Genomic DNA, 23276 nt, shown 5'->3' on the forward strand with positions numbered 1-23276 from the left:
CAACGTATGCAGACTTGAGTTTTATCACTTGGGCTTTGATCGGGCAGAATGCAGTGGAATCTGCAGGTTTTGATCTAGAGAAAGACGCTCCGAGCTACGTGGCTTGGATAAAACGTCTTTTAGACCGTCCTGCAGTCCAGAAAGCATTGCAAGAGAAGGAAAAGGCCGCTTCTGCATCTACTCAATAGATGGATACGAAGAATGGCTACGAATGCTACGTTGACGGCTTTCTCATACTTTGGATTTGGCACTTCACAGAAACTTCGAGTAGGCTTCAGTGGTAAGCCTTCATAAAACAGCTCAATTGAAAGGTTATAAATCTCAAGTTGAAATGCAGTGGGTCTTAAAACAAAAAGTAGGCAAATGGATCCCTCGTAGTTTGCGAAATGCTGGCCCATAAAGGCGGGGCATGTGCTTGTAAGTATATGTTCAAAGGTTAATACAGTTCTGCTGTAATATGGCGCGTGAATGTTACAAGAACGGTACTTTCTCATTCTAACAATAGATACCTCTGAATGTAACTCGGCCTGAATTAGACGACTCTGATCCAGCTACATGGTCTTGATTGAATTAGATGACTTTGGCCGACTTGAAAGACCCCAACCAGATGGCCTTGAGTTGACTACTACTGGCTACTTCGCTATAACTAGTGCAGCAGCTGTTAAGTTACATATTACGCTGCTTTGCGAAAGTGCGGAGCTTTTTGCAGACTAACTGCAAATAGAGAACCCCCTGCTTTTTAGATGTTCTGTAAGGCATAGGGGAAACCGTTAAACCATTCCAAAAGAATATGTCCTTCAGACGGACAACTGGCATGTGGGGTCCAGAGTACCCAGAAACAAACACCATGTGCTACCGGTCAAGTGGAGTAAACAATGAACGGAGTTCGGGCTTGACTGATACATGTCCTCGTAAGTTGCATTAATAGCGAGAAAGATTGGCGAAAGCGGTGATCATGTCATCGTAAGTTCAGGTTTTTTTTAATTATAAATACGGGCACTACAGACACCCTGCTTGAGTTCAGAAGCTACACACACACTTTTGAAACATGCCAAAAACCCAATGTTCGCAATGTCTCATGTGTTTGACTCGTTTCCACGAGGCCTGATGGCCAGTGGGAATGTCCTTTTCGCTGCAGCAGCATATTTTGCTGACTGGAGTCATACACATGTCTTTAATCCACGATGGCCACCTCATGCCAAATTCCACAATGGACAGAGTATGTCCTTCGGCGCTCTCTCCGCTTTAACCTCACTTTACCTACTTGGCCGACGCAACGCCAACGTCGAGGCTGCTAAGGACTCGCTCTTTGTTGCAGCACTCGTTGGCTCTTTGACCACCATCGCTGGCTTGTCGGCAATATTTTATCCTGGAACTGCCTGGACGGACCCTGAGTATGACACTGGAGCGTTGATAGGTCCTCAAGGATATGTTTTTATGATACAGCTTTTTGTGAATTGGACTTCCTATACCTTGGAAAATGCGCGACTCAACAAGCTGGATAAGCTTAAGAAATGATTCATTGACACCGCGCATATATCGTCATTGGAGAAAAGGAGGATAAGATGCGGCTGAAACAACGAGTTGTAGCAGAATAGAGCCTGCTAATTTGTCAAATTGGAGCAAGATGGTTGGAATGGGTTCAGTGCTTCAACCTAAAGACAGTACCATTTGTTGATTGACCAGTAGAATTGTTTGACGTCTCTTTGGGATAGTATTGAAGAAATGTAAAAAAAATATAGCATCAGGAGTACTGGCTCTCTGATAAAGCCACCTAATAGTTCCAACTGCATACGAGGGTTCATCTGCATATTAATCATGACGGCGCGCATTTTGGAGCTTAAGGGGGTAATTTGGTACTTATTTGCAGCTAATTTCTAGATCAGTGGCAATGTTATCATGGTTATAAACCCGAGGTCTAAAAAGCTACGTCTTGTCATGTATTGGTAGCATTTCATGACTCTTCTTTCCGCAGCTCCTCGGGATCAGTACATGCCTACCTCACAAAGTGGTGTGCGTGAAAAACCAAGGCCAAGGGCCACAATGGTAATATGGTTAGCGCAGATGCATGCACAGTCACTCTTAAGCGTTCAGGAACAATCGTCCCTAGTCTTGTCATTACCGACACAACCGTTCTTGCAAAACATCTGGAAGTCAGATTTGTCGTACTGAAGGTTTGAAATTAAAAAATGATCAATATTTTAGTTACTAATTGGCTAATGAAGAAAGAAAGACCAATTCAGCATGATATCGTCGCGATACTGGCCCGTGATGCGAGCCAATATATTTTTGCTCCATATTAGATACGGCAATCCTTCCCTTCCATCCTCTTTCAACGTCGAAACTTTTCGTGTATCTGGAAAAAAGGTGTTATTTTTCTTCTATAGAGCATATCCACTGTAAATGCCACTGTTGTGGCAGCTTCGTGGCAGCTCTTCACAGTCGAAAAGCAAGCCTCGGAGAGTATGTTTCAAGTGTAAAAGTCACCACATGACAGTTGGTCATTTAAATGGAATCCGGTAAGTGACCACTAGGATTAATCTGCCGTTATATGCCGCATCCAAGAGCTAATCACCTAAATACTATTGGTATATCGTAGGGCGGTAATATCTACTAGCATAGTTCAGAAATACTGGTTCCTCTACCCTATTATCACACAATATCCATAACAATAATGTTTAAGTCAGTTAGCACCTTTATGGCAGTGAGAACACAGAGCAAAGTCGATAAATATCCTTGTATGCGCAAGTCTCGTATTAAGGGAAGGAATAGGAAGGAACTAATCTTGAATTTAACTGAAATATATACGACGCCACTTAACCACATGCGTTCCAAACAATTCTTTAAAAGTATTTGTTGTAAATGAAACCATGATAACATTAGGCTCTTTGATGGCCTATTACTTTCGGTGTGTTCGACGGTATCCATCATCAATTAAAGCAGCGATTGCTGTCTACATATCATTAGTAACTACAGAGCTATGGCGTGGTGGTGGAGAACCTGTAGCATCCTAATGAGTGCGACCTGAGAGATGTGGTAGTAGTATCGAGGATTGTTCTTGCCAAGCTTGCACTATAGTACGATAAGACCCTTTGCACTTCATATTTTCTCTCTATTCCCCGCCAATGAGAGGCGTAGAACTACAATTTCCCTACGCTTCGCCAAGAAACCACTGTACAACATGTGCCCCTCTGCACCGTGGGGAGTAGCAAACTTTATCACTGAGACGCTGGGTGACGCCTTAGCATCAACAGTTTGTCACCATACATCAACACTTTCTGCACCAGGTGCGGGGTCATGTCCACGCAATTGTTCTTGGCTATATGTGAAAATGGAACTGCTGAGTATCACCCCGCGTTGTTAATGACAACGCCAAGTCGGTGCAACCTTCGTTGTCACGCTTGTTCCATGATATGGCAGAATATTCTCTCGCAAAGCGAGTCGCTGTACACTCTGTGTGGCATTCGACTACCAAAATAGTTGGTACATTTAGACAGTAAATAAACTATTCTATATAGACCGCCGATAACTCTTGAAGGAAAATATATGCCAATACATTTGTGTACTCCGTACCTGTACCCTAATTCCGAGTTATCTGGCCTCGATTACTCCAGATGGAGCATTGCGTTGAACATAATTCAACTGACGAAGAGTATGGTGAAACAGATTCTTTTCATACATCTCCAGTCACGTAGTACATGAATGATTGCTCGTATGTCTGAGGATTTTGTTTCTACTAAGGGTTTCACGGCCTACACATACAATAGAGTGGAGAATTTATGCCGACGAAAAGGTATCAAGCTGCCAACGATTAGGGGGATAAAAAAAGAAAGACAGGCGGTTTCAATTATTATTATTTTTACATGAACTCTCCTACAAATTCAGTTAGATCTCTTCCAACGTCTTCGCATATAAAATATTCTTTAACAGTTAATTATTTTTTATGCCCTTTTTATGTTAGGTAGTTAAGAATGACTAGGGAGGTTTGTTAAGGACACGTTTAATTGGCCTGTCGGAATTGAGTTATTCCGTCGCCATGGAGTAGCTAAGGACACAACGAAGCCTTCCAAATTTTCTCGCACGATGGACTGCGCCCCGTCAGCCTTTGATCACTTGAATGAAGCCCATATTGAACCGTTGAGTCTAATTACCCTTTTGTAAACATACTTTAAATAGCAATGACGCAGTCCAAGTCGATGAAGCGAAAGCGAAATGCTCAAGTAAAAGTTTCTCAAAAGCACATCAAAATCACAAACACAGCATCAGCGGTCGCTTCATTGCCTGATGACGAGCCATTTGAGATCAAACGCCTCCAGACGGTCATTTCAGATGAGGAACTAGACATTACTATCGACACCCTTACGACTTTGGCACAATACCCTAGCTTGACAAAATCTAAGCTTTGCAGAAGCCTTCGAACCGCTGTCTACGATTTTCGCCAATCATGCACGACCGGCGTCAATGCTACCAGTAAGCCCATCCCTGCGACAGCTGCTATTGTAATACATGGCGAAGCTAAGGCTCCATTTAGCGGATAATGCAAACCTCACGGCACGGGTCTCTGCTGCACTAGCTGATGAAAAATACCTTGAGGCGAGGATTTTGCTGGCTGAAATGCGACTGAGAGGCGAAGATCCTAAATTAGGTGCCTTGTGTCGTTGGGTGCGAGACCTTGATGTTGTAACGCAGCCTAAGGGTATCAGTATCGACAACCCTCGGCGCTCTGCAAAGGATGATGAACTTCTCAGCGTACTCGATGCTGTACTGCGTGTTAGCTGCCCGATTGATGACAACACCAGTGTCACAAAGCCCCAGCCGGGGTCTTTATCCCATATCTCCTTTCAGGCCACATGGGATGTCCGGCCGCCTATCAAGCCACAGCAAGTCTATGAATCAGTTTTGGATAAATCAATTTTCGCCTCGGCCCCGAACTCAGTTGCTTCTTCTCTCCGCATCATCGAAACAACACCTGGCCATCTCCGCAACCCCCCAAATCATCACCCAGCCATCCTTTATACTTCTCAGCCGGATACCGTCCTGTTATCATCAGACAGCCCCCGAATAATACATCACAGGCATCCCCATGTGCCAAATCTCAGTCTTGCCGCAAACGTTCTTTCACCTGAGGAGTGTAAGGCTATTATTGCTGTTGGCGAAACAGTTGGCTTTCTTCCTGACACTCCCGTTCGTGAGGGTGGGGATACAAGTGTTTTGGCACACAATTTTTATTGGATCACCGATACCGCGTTTCATGATAAGCTTTGGTCGCGTATTTCTCCATTTGTGCCAGCCTCAGTCAACGGTCGCCTATCTCGTGGCCTCAATCGGCGTTTCCGTGTGTACCGGTATGTTCCGGGTGCCGAATATAGATGTCATATTGATGGAGCCTGGCCACCATCTGGCATCCGGGCTGATGATGCGTATGTATACGACGATTCACCCTTCGCAAAGAAACAAAGCTCATTGTTTACCTTCTTACTGTATCTGAACGACGAATTTGAAGGTGGAGAAACAACATTTTTTATTCCAGCGCCTCTTGAGGGAACACTCAATGCTTACCGCGTGCGGCCAGTCATGGGTGGTGTCGCCATCTTTCCCCATGGTGAAACGCGGGGAGCGTTGTTGCATGAAGGTTCGAGTGTCACAAAAGGCGCCAAATATATAATAAGGACGGACATTGAGTACGACATTGATCCATGAGACTAAGCTGAGGTAGCAACGGTTATATATATGCAGTGCTAATGAACAACGCGCATAACCTAGCTCTTGTAGTTTATAACTTGTTCAAATTAAACATATATCGACTGTAGATAAATTAGCACCGCATTAAGTTAATGCACATGCTTCGTGAAACACATCCCTATACATTCTATTTTCTTAGAAAGTTCACGTATCACAGAATGACGATTTTGTTTGAAGATATATACATATTTTTATAAAGCTATATACTTAATCGCCTATTTACAGTTTGTACCTATATGCCGACTGTACTATATACACGCAAAAGATAAGTATAAACATCCGTCATCAACATATTTACACATTGAACGTAAGAGTAAATTCCAAGTTCGTATGAACTTGTAATTGAATCAAAGTTGCACCCTCCCTTGGTCCAGACTAACGCATTGGAGCAATCGTGTTCTGAACCCCTGGCGTAATTTAGGGATTGGCACACTTGCCACTCTTGCACGTAAAGTCGTCGGAGCAGTCATCATCAGAGCCGCAAGAAGCGCCAATGCAGTGACCCTCCCAAGAGCAAGTAGTGGGAGGAGGAGTAGAACCACCGCTTGAGCTGCCACCGCAAATGCCGTTGACGCAGCCCCAAGGGTCGGAGCAATCATCATCTGTACTGCAAGTTGCGCCTTGGCAGTGGCCTTCCCAGCTGCAAGTACCGCCGCCGTTTCCAGGGTTGCTTCCACCGCCGTTGACCGGGCCATTAGGCTGACCGGGAGCATTTGTGTCGAAGTTGTAGAGAGTCTCGTCCAAAATCTGCCAAGAGATATCGAGGTGTCCAGCAAAGCAGCCGTTGGAGTTGATTCCATCAAGGCCGCTCAAGCTGAAATCCAGTCCAGGAGCACCGTTGGGGTTCCACACGCTGGCGGTAGATGGTCCAGTAGCGCAGCGCTCACAACCATCACCGATGAAGAACGGCGTGCTAGATGGCACACCATTGAAGCTGACAACAACTTTCTTGCCGCAGTACTTGGCAAAGTTTGAAGCAAGAAGGGTGCGGTTCATGGCAACAACGTTGTTGCTGTTGATCTGGTTCAGGGACAAGCCGGTAACCTGGTTGCATTCAACGAATCCCGTGTTGATGTTGGCGAAGTTGTTGCCGCAGCCATTCCTATCAATAACGTCGTAATAGTAGGTTCCAAATCCATTTCCGGAGTTGATGACTGATTGAGAAAGCGCCAGCTTGGCGAAAAGGCCAACGGAAGCGATGGTTTGAGTCTTCATTTTGAAAATACTCTGTTGTTCAGCGTAGAAGAATGAGAGTAGGTGACTTGTGAGGATGACTGGCTTGTTGAACCGCTTTTGCTGCTGGATGGCAATGCAATGATACGGAGATGATAGACTACTTATAGTTGATCAAATAGGTATATAGGAGAAGCATTGATGAGAACAAACGGCCCGAAGTAACGTACGAGACATTAAGCGTATAACCCTATGGAATCAAATAGCGTCGAGACATATTATTAACATAAGCTTATAGACATCAGTGTCCTGCCTTTCTAGGCAAATGTAAAAGACTGCGAGCCACCATATGGCGCTAAAAAACCATGGATGAAAATAGCAGTTATCATAATGGGAATGGTCCATTATTCTGCCTTCCTCTTTCGAAAGAACAGCTTCCTACCGAGTGTCAGACATACGACAGTCGGTATCCATAAACAACAAGTTACCCTTGCTACCAAGAAATTAACGGCCCCGCCGAAAGGGGAAAAAGCGCTAAGGGACTCAGGGTCAACGTTTCATCCATCTTCATTCATGCCGATGATCCGGGTTTTTACATGAGGAAACCAGCGAAGGGTCCAATGGATAATATGGCTCCGATGGTGAAGACAATTTTCCACGAAGCGGCATCGGGCGTGTGAATCCTAATAGCGGCGTTGATAGTAGTCGCCGTTGCGGCACGAGCAGCGGAAACAGTCGCTGAGGCCATTGCGCTCGCCTGTGCAAGAGCGCTCGGTGAGGCAAAGTCGTCCATACCGTAGCAGACACAGATTCCTATTGCTTCAGTCAGACAGTGCTGGAGCTCAGAACCAGTTGGGCCATTCGAAACAATTGGACAATATGCATTGCAACCAGTAGTGTTGCTGTAATACTGGACGACAGGGGCCAGACCGCAGCATTTTTTGAAACCAGCAACCAGAAAAGTGGGATTATCGCTAGCAGCAGCACATCCGCTTTTTAGAAGAAGCGTATTGAATGCCTAGCAGGACATGTTAATGAATAAAAAAGAGTATACAGTAATAATGAAGATAGTAAGGGAAGATATTGGAGTTTTATGGAAATGCACAGAGGATATTTCGATAGGTGACTAGTAGTTGGATTCGTTTGTGCCTGTGACGAGATAGAAAGTTTGGTCTGGGGTAGGCACCCAATATGGGTAGATGTCTAGAATAGTATAGCATAATCTATTGACGTCTTACAATAGTAACCCCTTTGCCTAAGATTATCATGTACGGTTTGAGCACCGTAAGCTTAAGGGAACCAAAGAAAAAAATCTAAGCGATTACTATTAACTGTCGGCTTTGGCATACTGCGAGATCGCAGTATGAACTCGTGAACTCAATAACTCAGTTTCAGAATCTCACTGCAACTCCCATCGAGCTTTACAAAGCGCCTGCATAAAAGGTGTCCCACCGCTTTTGCATCGGAATAATAGAAAGATAGGGTTCCTGATATCTGAAAAAAATCCATAACTACTTACTTTCTATCGGAATTATATCGAAAATGCAAAGAGAATGTCCGAAGTGCCATATACGACTGCTATGTCATGTGGTAACTTCTAAATGTCCACATCGGGTCGTAGCTTTATGCTTCACAATTATCACTGTTCCGCTGTCAAACACAACCGATTGCAAAAGATCAATTGGAAGAAGGATCTTGGCGTAGTACAAGTCAGGTATGCCATATGGACAATATATCACCAAGACGCTTGGGTATAAATCTTTTGATAATACTCATAGTACCATAGCAAAGCCGCAGCGAGATGAAGATATTTCAAGGCATATCCATGTTTACGCCTTCAAACCAGGATCAGTAACTTCTATCGGTAGCCTTACTTAATGCGCTTCTGTCGCTTGCATCTCTCAGGTTTAATTTCCTCTACTACTGCTAGAAGAGCTACAACTTGATTCTGGATTTTGCAATAAAGGCTGGGCACAACATTTACTAAACCAACTACTACAGCGTTGTCGGCCCTCTAATGACGATTATAAATAATATCTGCACCAAGATTAAATGCATATTTGTGCTCCCTTGCGTGATCTACTTATACACCATATCATACTCATACGGCCAATTCCGGAAAGTGCAATATGTCATTCAAATGGAGTAATTTTCTTTATATTCTTGCATCCACCTTGGGATTGAATCATTCATCATTTTTTTCTTTCTACTTTCTTTTTTTGGGGGGGCAGTATCCTCCGGGTGTCTACTTTTGTGAAACTCTATTCATAGTAATAGATAATCGTCTACAAGTCTCCGCGCTAATCAATAATACCTAGAGGCTGAGATTTCTTCCGCTAAGTGCTTCGTTAGGTTTCATCCTATATTTGTCTCATATTTCTTAGAAATGGTAGGGAATATAATAATTTCATTGCTAACGAATGAGATCGGTGCGCCAAATGTCGTGATAGCGCTGCGCATAATGTTTTACACATTTTGTTCCATTTAGTATACGGGCTCAAGAGATATTTAACACCAAGCCTAACCCAAATGCCACTTCTTAGTCAAGATATTTGCAACGTGTAGAAGTTTTTAGTATATAGTTTTTATAAGGTCACGCGATAAGAACAGTAAAGACCACCCGTCCCCACATGAGGAACAGAATGGGCGCCATTAATATGAGGCAGATACACGGGGTTTCCCCGCCTCTATTGTTGCATTAGTTTCCTAGTGCTGCTGGGTAGAGTTAGAAATTGTCCAGTCATTTGCAGCATTATAGCCGAGACTATCATATCATGGTTATCTCTATTTGTGGAGTGTTACGGGTTATTTCGCGGAATAATAACATCACAGCCCTGAGCATATTAAGCGCTAGAGGAATTGTGCCTGTGAATCATTGTATGCTTGGTTATAACAGACTTCTGAACCCGTGCATATTTTTACATGGAGATATCCCATATCTATAACATGGTTTAATGAAACATAACTGGGAATTACAACGTAGTTGGTAATTTGTATCAATATTTATCGTCTATATATGCATTTGGATTTAACTAGATATATCTGTTCATTTTAATGAGACATACAAGAAGAAATGGACTGGGTGGGATTTTCGGGCTATCATTAACCCTCTACATCGTCGTATTACTCTCGTGGAGAAATCTGACTTGTCGCTATGAAATGACTCAAACACGAGATATGGGAGTGTCGTGCATGCTTATCTAAGTAGAGGCCCAGATATACTCTATACAAGGCATCTAATAAACATTTGATCTCTTTGGAGCCGTGGCTTCAGGTGATCCCAATTCCCGCCGGCCTTATGTTTTCTTTGGAGGGGGAAGCATATGATGGGAATCCATTTGATGCAGTGTTCGGTACCCGGCGTTTGTGTTCCTAAGAGGTTTATTTCCAGCTCTTCATCCGCGCCGTATTTCAGTAGCGTCTGATATATCGTAGTGGCTTACGCAGGTTAAACAAACTTGAAGTATTTTTAAACTTTTGGCAATACGGCGATCTTGCCTTCCCAGAAGAGTATACTGTTTTGCTATCAAAATCAATCTTAGCGCTGACTTTGGAATAAAGCTAAGAGAGGCAGGTTTTCAACTGGATGGATTTGATCAGCTGTTGCAATAAGCTAAAATCTGAATATAAATCCATATAAGGATTTTTCCATTGAGCCATCCTTTTTTTTATGGCTTCTTTGGGAATTTTAGAAAATGTTTTTCCTCGAATGAGCAATGTTTTTCCGAGTAAAAGTGCCCTCTGTAAAACACGCTTACGCAGGGATTGGCTGTTTTTGGGGGGTTCTTAATTAATTTAAGGACCCAACCTTCCTAATTAAGCTTACTTTAGTGCGTGGCGCTCAATGGCAAGGGGTAAGCTGCCACCGCTCTGAATCCTTCCCACATCTGGTAGCAGACATCCATGCAAACTCGTATTTTCAAAAATACCAACGGAGTATGGGGTACTCACAGGTATATAAAGACACTAGCAACTACCTGATTTCTTGCGGCAACTCAGATTCACACAGACACTCTGTACTGCTTGAGACTTTTACACAAACTTACCGCGATGCATTCTTCGACTCTGTTCACGCTCCTTGCTACGGGAACTACTTCCCTAGCCTACACCATCCCCGCTAATCTTCAAGCCATATACAACGCCCACAAGGTCTGTATTGCCTACCACTACTGACTATCATTGCTAACATGAAACATTGCTGAATCAGGCGGGAACTTGTGCCCAACCTCTTTCCGGAACTTCTTCTTCTGGAGCCGTCTTTTGTGGAGATATTCCAAATGCTATTTTCCTCAAGGGAAGTAATGGAAACTATGACAACATGGACGTCGACTGTGATGGTGCCGACGATAAGGCTGGTGATTGCTCCAATGATCCTACTGGATATGGTGAGACAGCGTTCAAGGATACTGTGCAATCGTACGGCATTTCAGATTTGAACGCCAATATTCACCCATATGTTGTTGTCAACGAGCCACCCTTTTTCGATGCCCAACATTTCGGTCTGAAGCCATTGAGTGTCATGGCAATTGTTTGCAACAATCAGGTGGTGAGTTTGATTTCTCATATTTTCTTTACTTCTTTCCAGCAGCATGAATTTGGATAGCGCGCATTCAAAATTCGAAAAAGTTTTACTTACACCATGTTTAGTGGTATGGTGTCTGGGGTGATACCAACACAGAACCAACTACTGGAGAGGCATCCATTTCACTTGCCCAATTGTGCTTCCCTAATGATGGCCTTACCGGCGATAACGGACATGGCCCTAAGGATGTGCTCTATATCGGATTCCTCGACCCTACGGCTGTTCCAGGCAAGAACGGTGCCAAGTGGAATGCTAAGAATGCTTCAGAGTTTGAAGCTAGCATCAAGACATTGGGTGACAAGTTGGTTCAAGGCCTTGGTAACAACAACGGTGGTGGCACCACCCCTCCTCCTTCCTCTTGCTCTTGGGAAGGCCACTGCGCCGGTGCAAGCTGTGGTTCAGATGATGATTGTTCCGATGATCTCACTTGTAACAGCGGGGTTTGCGGTAGCAACTCAGGCGGCGGCTCTACTCCTCCTCCCACTACTTGCTCTTGGGAGGGTCACTGTCTCGGTGCCTCTTGTGGCTCTGATGATGACTGCTCTGATGACTTTGTCTGCACGAGTGGCAAGTGCTCTGTGGACCAGTAAAAGTCTAAATCCGGTTCTTATCTTCTCTCGGTCCCTTGTTCAAACGGGGATATGTGTCATGAAATATCTTTGCACTCAGTGTTGAGCATACATCTACTGGATGATTGGAACTTATAATAGCTCACTCTTTATGCGTCCCCGCATCTTACCGACTGGTTCAAGGATTGAACAGAACGTTATGCATTCTACATACGTACATATATGCATATAAATGTAAATATTTGTATATAATACTGCAAATTGAGATGCATATATTATTTCCAGAGATTCTATTACGTGAAAGTGTTGCAAGATATAGACTTGTAGCTTTTGTATTATGAGATTTACTAATGGAACGGGGCCTCAAAAGAGAGAAGATTATTATACTATTGTTATACGTCTTCCGGATATGAAATGCATGGTATGGTCTCAGCCATCTAGTCTTAGATGATATGTATAGAATTTTGGACGTCTGTAGAAACGAAGTTGTCAGGCGACGCCTAATACTTCGCTACAGGCTCCGACTCAATCTAGATCATTGTTGGAGAACTGATTTGGAAAAAACATCCAGACAATAGATAAACATAGAAACTCCGAAGAAAGTTTGTCAAAACCAACAGCGATTATGTGTGAAGAGTTTGTGTAATTCTGAGATAGATTTCGTGATACAGTAAATACAGTCAGCCCAATGAGAGTTTTAAGATCACAAGAGATTGAGAACGAAAAGCATTATGACACCGGTATATTCCAGTCTCGCGATCATATATTTGCATGTACAGATGGATCTTTTGTTGAAAGAATCTCACGCTAGAGTCACTTCATAACTATAACCATCGGAAAAGGTATCTACTCAGAGACAGACGGCTCATTCAGAGTATTATTACACCCTTCTCAAGAGAGACAAAACCATCCTGGCCACTCCATTGTTTAAGCGCATGCTTCACTTGAGCCACATCTGCGGTACCGTTAAATCCTTCAGGGTTATCAAGAGCAACTGGTAAAGCTGTGCCCGGATTTAGCTGCGTGAGGATCTTGAGGATATAAATCCAATTGAACTCATACCCCCATGCCGGAACATGTGCCACTTCGAGGGATGGATCAAGGAGAGCTGCGACGTGGAGCAGTGCCACATCGCGGACATCAACAAATATGGCTATTTCATCATTAGTCACCACCACAGAGGGCCTGCCAATCAAGGATGGGACAGGGGAAAGAATTGTAAAGAAGGGGCCGTAAATGATGGGAAGAACGGCATTGGAGCCGCATGGTTTTTATAAATTAACCAAAGCCACCCGCTGGTTGACGCATTTGACCTTTCGTGTAGTCGTGGTCCAAATAAAGTGTAAACTATGAATGTATTACCCTTGAAAGTGGGTTTGTTTTTTCGAAGAATTTCTAGAAAGCTTTCTCTGCTTTAACTTTACCGTAGATATAGGCTATCATGCTAGGATCGGGGGTATAGGGAGGAGGTGCCCAATCAAGGGCCCGGGCGCTCTCATTCCAATTCGTCCCATCGGAATGGAATCCTGGTTGGGCAGGGAGCATAGTTGCAGCGCCAATCGTGGAAGTGTAGACAAACTCTTTGACACTCTTTTTTCGAAGACGCGGCTATGAGTAAATTCACAACAAAGTAAACGGTCTCTGTGACCGTTTCATTTGGATCCGGGCTGAATGTATTCGGTGCTGCGATATAAACCAAACCAGCGACACCTTGGATAGCTTGCTGGATCTGGTTCTTGTCATTGATGTTGTTGAGGATAACTACTTCTGGCGAGCTATTTGCGGATTCTTTTTGTCCGTTGATAGCCATTCAGCTTTACCAATGTCTCAAACAGTTCCTCAAACTTTGTACCTACGGTGGAGGAGTTGTTTGGTAACATGCGCCCGAATGTAGCCAAAGGCACCGGTAACAAGAACCAGAGAACCCTTAGGGAGCGTAGCTTGGATAGACATATTGGATAAATGACGTCGATAATAAACAAAAGTAGTATTGAAGGCTTAAATTGGGGAGAAAACTGTCTATTTATACTAATTCTTCCAGTAGTTGCAAACGCGTTCATAGCCGAAGCAAGCAAATAAGAATGGCGATGAGGCTAAAACGTCACGCAAATGCTCGACCATAGATAACATGCCTTTTTTAAATAACTCATGGATCACAATACTTTACTATCTTACCGAGACTATTTGCGAACTGGGTCCCGTAGTATGTTAAGGTTCAAGTTTTAGCTTTAGCAGTATTTATCACATATAGCAACAATTTCCGAGGCCAAGTTTAACAAAGTGTTCGAACGTAACATCTCGTGTAAGCCATATGCTGTGAATAGTAAAGGCGCTAATTATCCATAGGATCTAGAAGAAAATCAGCGAGTAAAAAAGATAGTAATGTATAACGTATTATGCTTAACACCGAGAACATAGCTTCTCAGAAGACTCTCCGAAATCTTTCAGAGAATCAGTCTTTATGACTTATTGGAGTTTTTACACTGACTATGAATACAACTTTACAGGTGCCAGCAGTTTTCATTAATTACAGTAGAGCGTTTGCGAGATGAGCAGAGTAAACTCGTCCAGTGATACTTACACTATATATACTCTCTCTCCTTTCCTTCATATTCTAGTTTTTCTGCATCAGCGACTTGGAACTTCTCTATATATATACTAGGGGACATATAAAAAAGATAAAGTATACAGGGACTTGACTGCCTTTTAATTTAATAAGAGAACAAGAACATAAAACCTCTGATTGCCATCTTCAATTGTAGCTGTGTTTCTACATCTCCCTTGCTCGGCGCAATCGGATATAATGCGGAATGCTCGGGGGCTCAAGTGGAGTGTGGGACTGCAGCCAATCAGCTTCTACTGTGTTTTTCCCTCTCTTTTCTCTCCCTTTTTTCGCTCAATTCCTTCCAACTTGATAAATTGACTCAGTGCGTACACTCGCCGATCGAAGTAAAGTGTCGGCTCGTGACCCTTGCCCAGCTGCTTTTTTGTGTGCTTTATGCAACGCTTGTGTTTTGTTTTAATACTTTTGCGAATTTTCTATTCTATCCATAGCGATTCCATCTCCAATGGACACCCCAGCGCCTGCACACCCATTCTGGGGCCCCCAAACATCCTATCTGAAGTTTGTCTTCCGCTCTCAGAGTCGCCGCAATGAAATTGACTAACTCCCACCCTTAATCCAGCTTTTGTGAAGAGGTAATATGCAAACGGAACTCGCTTATAAAACGCCGATGAACGATCTAAAGCATGATGAACAATTTAGGACTACACAATCACACGATTTATAGCCGAGTTCATTAACACACTGAGCAGTCTAATTTTTGGTAAGATAATCTTGGTACATTGTCTCCAGACTCAAGTTAAATTTCGTACCAGTGGTATATGGAGTGTACGGTTTGTTACAACTTCGTAGCAAGCATGCAGAGATTTCTCGCTGGGTTCCATACTTTGGATTGATCGGCGTTGGACTTTGCTCCGCGGCCTACCATATGACCTTAAAATACCACACACAAATGTGTGCGTACACCCTGGCCCGGGAACTATCACTACTCTTGGGATTCACTTGCTGAAATATCTTAGCGGACGAGCTATCCATGCATATGTTACTTACGCCACTTTTGTTTCGCCTCCTAAGCTTCAAAGCTAGCCCACAGCGAACCCGATTGTTGGGAGCGGCTCTTTCAATCATCTTCGTCGTTGTAATGGTCATTCATATGGTCATGGATGAGTTTCTCCTTCATGCTACATCTTTCGGTCTTGGAGTTTACCTCCTTGCAACTTATTCATTGAAGACAATCCAACAAATTGCAGATCCCCAGATCAAGGCAACTCTTCGAAACATGGCCCTGTTTGGCTGTTGTAAGTTGTTTCTGACTATAGATTACCTGAAAGCATCAACTGATATCTGCAGTGAATTTTGGATTCGGGTATTTTGTTTGGTTGATTGATAGATGGGCATGCAATCTATTAACAGATGTGAAGCACTTTGTTGGATTGCCCATAGCATTTCTTTTGGAGTTGCATGGATGGTATGTGTATCTGTGATAGCAGTACTCAGTTCAGGAAACTTCTGACTTTAACAACTAGGTGGCACATATTTACGGCTTTTGGCGGTTATGTCGCTGTCGTGGTTGTCGATAAGATAACGGCAAATGATGTTTCTGGCAATCCCGCTGAAGGCCTGGCCTGGCCCATTCCGCTTGCGCTGAGCTGTGTCATGCCGGATATCACTGGGGTGGCAAAACAAGACTAACCGGCACCTAAAAGATATGCCGGTAGTGACTACTGGCCAAAACAAGAACATATTCTTTTGCTGATATGTATGGAGGTTTCCAGTAGAAAGAATATCCATGTCCAACAGCATAGTTCTCTTATTTCTACGCAGATATGCGTCCGATTTCGGGAATCTCCTCATCGGTCAATTTGACGCAATATCGGATACTTTAGCATGTAGTCGGAGTAGATTTAGATCTAGAAGCACGCCCTTTAACAGTAGTGGAGCCGTAAAACATTTGATCATCAGATAAGATTTACAAATAGCTGGAGGGGCTCCCAACGTAGTGGTTAAAAAAATTCCCTCAGAGTTAGTGTTGAAATATCTCCGAATTTAACGTCGGATATATTTCTCACAATTATCTGATTCTCAATATCAGCCGATCAGATAAGATGTATACCTCACTTGATGCGGCGGAGAGTATTTTCACCTGTATACTCCAAATACATCGTAGGATGCAGTTGAACATACAAGCGATAGACCTATACAAAGTTGGTAAGCAATAATGTTATTCGTAAATGAGGAAAGGTGGTAGTGGAAGTCATTATAACTATACGTTCATATGCTGGCTTATTAAACTTTGATTTGTACTCTAATAGATGAACGATTCATATGTGTCATCTTGTGGCTATTCACGTGAAGATACCTTTCTCCGAGATTCGGCGAAATGTATAATTGTTTCTCCCGTGGGGTTTGGCCTCCATATAATAACAAGACATGCTGGCCACATAAGATCTTTTTTGTGCAGTTTTACGAATCCTTACCTTTATACGTTTACAAAACATGGAAAAATCCAAAGTTGACTACAGCCTACGACTGCAGGCGGCTGCGCCTGCTTCAATTGACCATGACAGCCCTACCGAACCCACGAACAACATAAACGGACAACAATCGATTGCGACCACCAAACCAACATATGATGCATCCCCAGTCCTCTTGTCGTATATATGGTTCGGCATGTTTTTGTTGGCAATTGCTGTGAGTTTAGCTGGACAGACAATAGTGTCTTACCAACCATACGCGCTTTCTGAGTTCAATGCTCATAGCATGCTATCGGTAATTGGCACAATCCAATACATACTGTGCGTACAGCCGCTTGGTTGGCTAAGCCATGATGCAACAACTGACAAATTAGGTATGCAATTGTTAAGCCGGCGCTAGCGAGGGCTGCAAATATATGGGGTCTTCTAGAAGCATTCAGCCTGTCTATCGCGGCGATACTGATTGGATTTGCAATCAACGCAGCTTCTCAAGATCTAGGAGGTTTGGCAGCCGGGCAGATCTTCTATACCATTGGACAAGTTGGCATACAGTTTCTGCAGCAGATCTTGGTAGCCGAAATCACGACATTGGAAAATCGATCCATTCTCGGAAGCCTTGTTTTATCCCCTACAATATTTACTTCTTGGATTGGAGCTCCAATTGTCAGTGCTATGGTTCCCGCAAAGTGGAGATGGTAAAGTCATGCCTCACCTATTATTAGCGCCCGACTACGCTAACACTCATGCAACAGGGGATACGGCATGTGGTATGATTTGATCGTGTGTGACTTGGCAAATGGAGTCGCAAATTAACATTGAAAGCAGGGCCATTATATTTCCAACGATCTCACTACCGCTTCTATTTTCTCTTTGGCAGCAAAAGAAGCGTGCCCACAAAATTGAGTCCGCTGCTACACATGGAAAGCTCGAGAATATTTCTGCGCTCTGGTCTCAATTGGATATTGTAGGACTTACTCTTCTGACGGCCAGTCTAACCCTTATCCTACTCCCGATGACATTGTCAACCACAATTTTCCACTCATGGTCTTCACCGGGGAAAATATCTATGATTGCCGTTGGAGGTTGCTGTTTTATCGCCTTCTTAGTGTACGAGGTTTACGTTCCTTCGCACCCTATCATGTTGTTGAACTTAGCCAAAAACCGCACCGTCGTGGCGGGCTGCATATTGCAATTTGTTCTCTATATGAGCTTCTACATTTGGGCGCCATATTTCTTCTCATTCCTCATAATTGTCAACAATGAGTCTTCCAAGGCGGCCACAAACATCACTGCAGCCCAAACAGTTGCAATCGCCGTTATTGGACTCCTCGCAGCTTTTCTTGTCAGATTGACTACGACATATAAGTGGGTTATTATGCTGGGAATGACATCAAAGTTGGTGGGAGCAGGATTGATGTTACGATACTCTAACGCTAGAGCAAGTACTGTACAGATTTTGTTCGGCCAGCTTATCTCTGGTGCTGGGACAGGCATGATATCTATCATTGCGCAAACTGCCGTTCAGGCTGTAACACCGCTTCAAGGTACGAGGCTCACATATGTTCATTACATCAGCATTTACACGTTCTAACTGCAAGATTCTCAACGGATAGACGTTGCCTCTGTGACAACTCTATACGAAGTCGCTGGTGCAATTGGGGGAGCAGTTGGTAACGCCATATCCGGTATTGTCTGGACAGCTCTCCTTCTTGCTAGGCTTCGAGCCAACTTGCCAGCAACAGCGCAATCTGCTGCGGTGGAAATTCAAAACTCTTTCTTAGTAGCCTCATCATATTTGCCTGGTAGCTCTGAGAGAATTGCCATTGACAAAAGCTATACTGAAGTAATGCATGTACTTCTTATTGTAGCACTTGCAGTACTATCAGTCCCCTTTATTGCAATGTTTGCGATGGAGAACATAAGACTGAAAGATGAGGCTACTGAACAAGAGTAAAGAGGAATAGCAAAGGGACGTTTTAAGAGGTATCATCATATTAATTAATACGTAGTCATTGTTAGAAAAAACAGTAATAGGAATAGTTGCAGCAAACTTTATCATCCAACATACATCACGATTCATGTTTGGGGGCGCTATCCGACCTTGGGTTTTTACAATAAAAGCTTCGTTTGCCTGTTTTCTGATCATCTACCTTCCACATTATTGACTGAACTATCGCAAAAAAGCGTCTTGATAGGCATATATAATCACTCAAGACTTGTTCTGTATAATCGCTAGACATTTGTTCTGTACCATCACTTGGCTAGAGTTGCTAATGGTATATACAAACTAATCAAGGTGTTTCTGACAGGAGCATGGAAGCAGCTTAAACATTGCACCCTTTGTAGTCCCGTGCCAACCCTTGCACCCGCCCGTCTGGGTAAGCGTCATCCTGTCAAACATTTTATCAAAACGAGATGATACTACTCATCATTGCTACGGATATATCAGGTTAATATATTTGTTGAAACATACATAAGACCTGACATGTAATATACTGCAGATTGACAACTTGTCATGATATAGAACTCAGTCTTTTTGTAATGAAATGTTTATATGACCAAGCTATCCTATATATTGAAAGAACGAGATAGAAGTTAACCAGTATATATGGCTGACTTTCTCGGGAAGTAATCAACATATTAACCCGTTAGGCAAACATATGCTTTCTACTGCTCATGTGAAGCCCACACTCTTGTATGTGATACTACGAGCATGTAGTTACACCTTTAAGAGTATCCATTTGGCAGAAGTTGTTATTATTATTGCATGGACTGCTAGTCTATAAGACATGGTATTAGTAAAAGTTTGGGGAATCGCTTTTGAAACTCAAGATACAGAAAAACTACTTACAGGGCAATCCGACCAAGTACCCGTAAAAACGCCTCCGTTTCCGATAAAATGACAGCTTCCAGCGTTAAAAGCACCACCAAGGAAGCATTGTCCTGTTTGCGACGCAGCAAGAACTGCAGGCATGAATAAGATTGCCGACGCAATAAGATTGATAAAGAATATGTTGAATTTGGTAACCGAAGTATAAGAGATTGAAAAGTTTGTTCATCTGGAAGAAAGAATAATCAGTTGCTGAGGTTTGTAACTTAAATTTAACGTTTTTATACGCCGCTAATGGAGAAATCAATAAATAACAAGTTTATAAGTTAAGTTTATATACTCCTGATTGCACAGCCTGTACCTAAAGATGTCGATCATATTACACAGCCTGTACTTGAAAATGCTGATCGTATTGTTACATCAAATTCTGCCAGTTTAGAACATGCGATACACCGCTACTTCACCAACCCCCATTTAACTGTAAGCTTATTGTTACATTGAGTTTTGTTAGGTTAGAGCTTATAGTCCAGCCACTGATCAACAAACCCCTTTGCAAACAACAAAGCTCATTATTACATTGAGTCTTATTGACTTAGATACAATGGTAAACCAACTAACTAACTCATGCGTAATGATAACTTAGAAGCTATGAGGCACTTAGTGTAAGCTACTAAGGCCTGATTTAACGTAATGTAACTGAGGATCGCTTTATTTGAATACTTTGGAATGTTTTCATTTAGTAATTAGGCAGTATCACGTACCTTTGTAAAACGATTATTGGCGACATCAACTGACTGGGTTCCAACTATACATCGATTGATGGACTTGCGTGCTTCGATATACTGGGAGTAACCTCGCAGATCCGTTGTTAGAAATCTTCAATTGGAGCAATCTAATAAGTGTTTATCTCGGAAGATTCCCTATATGAAATGCCGACAGGTCCTGCCCGATGTTCCAGAAAAAGACTACGACAAAGGGGTAATACAATTGGACTACCTACCTATACTTGGCCCGAAGGGCTACAAAGCCTTCGAGAAACTAGTGAGGGATACAAGCCCTAACCCTTCCAAAGTGACACACTCATGAACACAACCTAGAAACTCCTTTCCTTTGTTCAGAAGACACGTAAAAAACGCGGGTCAGGCCCGGCGGCTCATACCTACCTAGTGCTCACATGAGGATTCTCTGACTAGCTTACGCAGTGGTCGCTAATAATAAAACAAACAACCAAACATCAGCCTCTCTATAACTCATATCTTGTTGATGTAGTCGTCATAAGCAGAACAAATTCTCCCCTGGTTAGAACTACTATATTATTTAAATGTTACAACTTTATTTTACCAATATCGCTAAAGTACGGTTTTCTTTCTACCCATTGAACATCTCACCATAGAAAGAAAGCCATCAGAACTAGTGCCATGTGCAAAAGAAAATATGCTGTAAAGTTGTTTCAGTAGTATCCAGCGAGAGAGATATTACAGTAGACACCTCAGCTCTGCATTTAAGGCACAATCAGCCAGTGAAGCTTTTGTAGATATATGTATTCCATTTACCTTCTCTTTGGGGGTTTTCGTAGTAGCAGCCATTATCTTGGCTATCGCCGCAGCCGGTTTATTATCGCCGTTAGCTACGGTGGTTGTTTTGTGGTAGACTTTAGTCGCCTATCGACACGTCTCGTGGTAGTTGCTGCCGGGGTTCTTCGCTTTTGTATAAGTGTCGCCAATGGTTGCGTTGTCCATGAAGCCATCTTTTGGTCTCGAAAAGAATGCGTAACCCATCTTCGAGGATTATCACTGCCTTTAATAGCCCGACGAAACGATCTTATCTGGCGTAGTTGAGCCATTGAATAATAACTTGCGGGCTTGAAGCTTGCGCAGTTCTTGGACCATGTTGTTCGAGCATTTTTGCGCAATTGACGTTTGATCATCAAGCATCATTGGCCATACTTTGTGGGATGAATGTTGAAGACTTGGCTTGGTCGGCTGTTGCTACGGATTGACTCTGGGTTTTGAACCAAAGGCTAGGTCTTAGCTTTCCTCTGAACCAACAACTACGGCTTTACTGGCCTTCTCAACTCTAAATATAGCCTTCATACGTAATCCTTTAAATTGCAATTACCAATAATCCATCATATAAGTTATAGGAATGAAGAAGCCTATCGGCTTTATTGATCTAATCGGAATAAAGCGACCCAGAAATGCACTAATTCCGAGTCTACACTACACGTATCAACTAAAAAGATCCTCTGTTTATTCACGCTTATACAATAACTGACAAATCATGCTCTCAGATTAGTCAAAGCTTTACAAACGCTTCGGATCTCTTTACGTTTGTGACTATGGATACAATATCTGCTTCAATGCTTCTAACGATAATATAAAGAGATGTCTACTCAGCCAAGTATGTTGGAAATATGCAGCTTTCCAATTCCATATACCTAACCGCATTGTATTATTGTATACTTTTTTCGAAATGGATTTCTATTTCATTCCAGATACATGTGCTCTAGCAGTCCATATCGCTTGCCATGAAGCGAACATCTCACTCAACCTTCGTGAGATTGAACGATCGCCTACGGGTCTGAAAATTAAAAGCACAAAAGCACTTCCATCCGATTACATATCTTTGAATCCCAAGCAAAAAGTACCCGCTATTGGACTTCCAAATGGATGTATCTTGACGGAAACTCAGGCGATTCTTCAATACATCGCGTGGGAGCTTGCCCCTGCAGCACAGAAGGGGGATCTTCTTCCCAAGAGCGGATTGGAGCGTTGGAGAGCCGTCGAATTACTGAATTTTATTACGACAGAGATCCACAAAGCGTTCTCTCCGTTATTTAATCCCGATATGTCATCAAAACACCGCGAATGGGCCATTAAAGACTTGGGGCGGGCTTTCACAATATTGCAGGACACCTTGGGCGAAAAGGAATTTCTCCTTGGGCAAGAGATCAGTGTGATAGACTGCTACGCTTGGACTTTGCTCTCGTGGACAAGGTTTTTCGATGATGTTGACCTGGCCGAATGGCCCTCCTTGGTACGATATCGCCAAAAGATCTTACAAAGACCAAGTGTTCAAAAGGCATTGGAAGAAGAACGGCTTGTTTTTGTATTTTAGCCATCAATCATTACGGAGTGGTAGGCCATTCTAGATGATACCTAATTGATATATACGGGTCCACGGTCGTGTCATCTGAAGGACAGTTTTATGGATCAATAGTGCAATATGATTTACTCAAAATACTACAATTTAAACGTCTGTAGCTAGGTATAGGCAATAGAATATCAGGGAACCCTTTTATGGTACTTCTCTTTTGCTGTTTTGACTGCTAGTTAAGCCAAGC

At 42.9% G+C, this 23276-nt stretch overlaps 6 protein-coding genes across 6 annotated transcripts; 4 read left to right on the top strand and 2 right to left on the bottom strand.

Moving 5' to 3' along the window:
• Window positions 1-4178: 4178 nt before the first annotated feature.
• Triagg1_10612 (uncharacterized protein) lies at window positions 4179-5700 on the top strand (the record flags this gene model as incomplete). The annotated part of the gene is made up of 2 exons (XM_062894703.1): window positions 4179-4470; window positions 4532-5700. The coding sequence occupies 2 exons, from the start codon at window positions 4179-4181 to the stop codon at window positions 5698-5700; spliced, it is 1461 nt and encodes a 486-aa protein (XP_062750418.1).
• A 459-nt stretch (window positions 5701-6159) lies between these two features.
• Triagg1_10613 (uncharacterized protein) lies at window positions 6160-6957 on the bottom strand (the record flags this gene model as incomplete). The annotated part of the gene is made up of 1 exon (XM_062894704.1): window positions 6160-6957. One exon carries the CDS (start codon window positions 6955-6957, stop codon window positions 6160-6162), a length of 798 nt encoding a protein of 265 aa, XP_062750419.1.
• A 4008-nt stretch (window positions 6958-10965) lies between these two features.
• On the top strand, window positions 10966-12087 carry Triagg1_10614 (CAZyme family GH75; the record flags this gene model as incomplete). The annotated part of the gene is made up of 3 exons (XM_062894705.1): window positions 10966-11064; window positions 11123-11461; window positions 11563-12087. The coding sequence occupies 3 exons, from the start codon at window positions 10966-10968 to the stop codon at window positions 12085-12087; spliced, it is 963 nt and encodes a 320-aa protein (XP_062750420.1).
• Window positions 12088-12935: 848 nt separating this feature from the next.
• On the bottom strand, window positions 12936-14019 carry Triagg1_10615 (uncharacterized protein; the record flags this gene model as incomplete). The annotated part of the gene is made up of 4 exons (XM_062894706.1): window positions 12936-13219; window positions 13491-13674; window positions 13715-13854; window positions 13923-14019. The coding sequence occupies 4 exons, from the start codon at window positions 14017-14019 to the stop codon at window positions 12936-12938; spliced, it is 705 nt and encodes a 234-aa protein (XP_062750421.1).
• Window positions 14020-15581: 1562 nt separating this feature from the next.
• Window positions 15582-16321, top strand: Triagg1_10616 (uncharacterized protein; the record flags this gene model as incomplete). The annotated part of the gene is made up of 4 exons (XM_062894707.1): window positions 15582-15585; window positions 15649-15927; window positions 15980-16097; window positions 16156-16321. The coding sequence occupies 4 exons, from the start codon at window positions 15582-15584 to the stop codon at window positions 16319-16321; spliced, it is 567 nt and encodes a 188-aa protein (XP_062750422.1).
• Window positions 16322-17125: 804 nt separating this feature from the next.
• Triagg1_10617 (uncharacterized protein) lies at window positions 17126-19057 on the top strand (the record flags this gene model as incomplete). Its single annotated transcript, XM_062894709.1, has 5 exons — window positions 17126-17424; window positions 17478-17798; window positions 17856-17870; window positions 17929-18647; window positions 18717-19057. The coding sequence occupies 5 exons, from the start codon at window positions 17126-17128 to the stop codon at window positions 19055-19057; spliced, it is 1695 nt and encodes a 564-aa protein (XP_062750423.1).
• Window positions 19058-23276: the final 4219 nt, after the last annotated feature.

The sequence above is a fragment of the Trichoderma aggressivum genome (genome assembly GCF_033847375.1).
Source record: "Trichoderma aggressivum f. europaeum strain CBS 100526 chromosome Unknown scaffold_078, whole genome shotgun sequence".
Lineage (NCBI taxonomy): Eukaryota > Fungi > Ascomycota > Sordariomycetes > Hypocreales > Hypocreaceae > Trichoderma > Trichoderma aggressivum.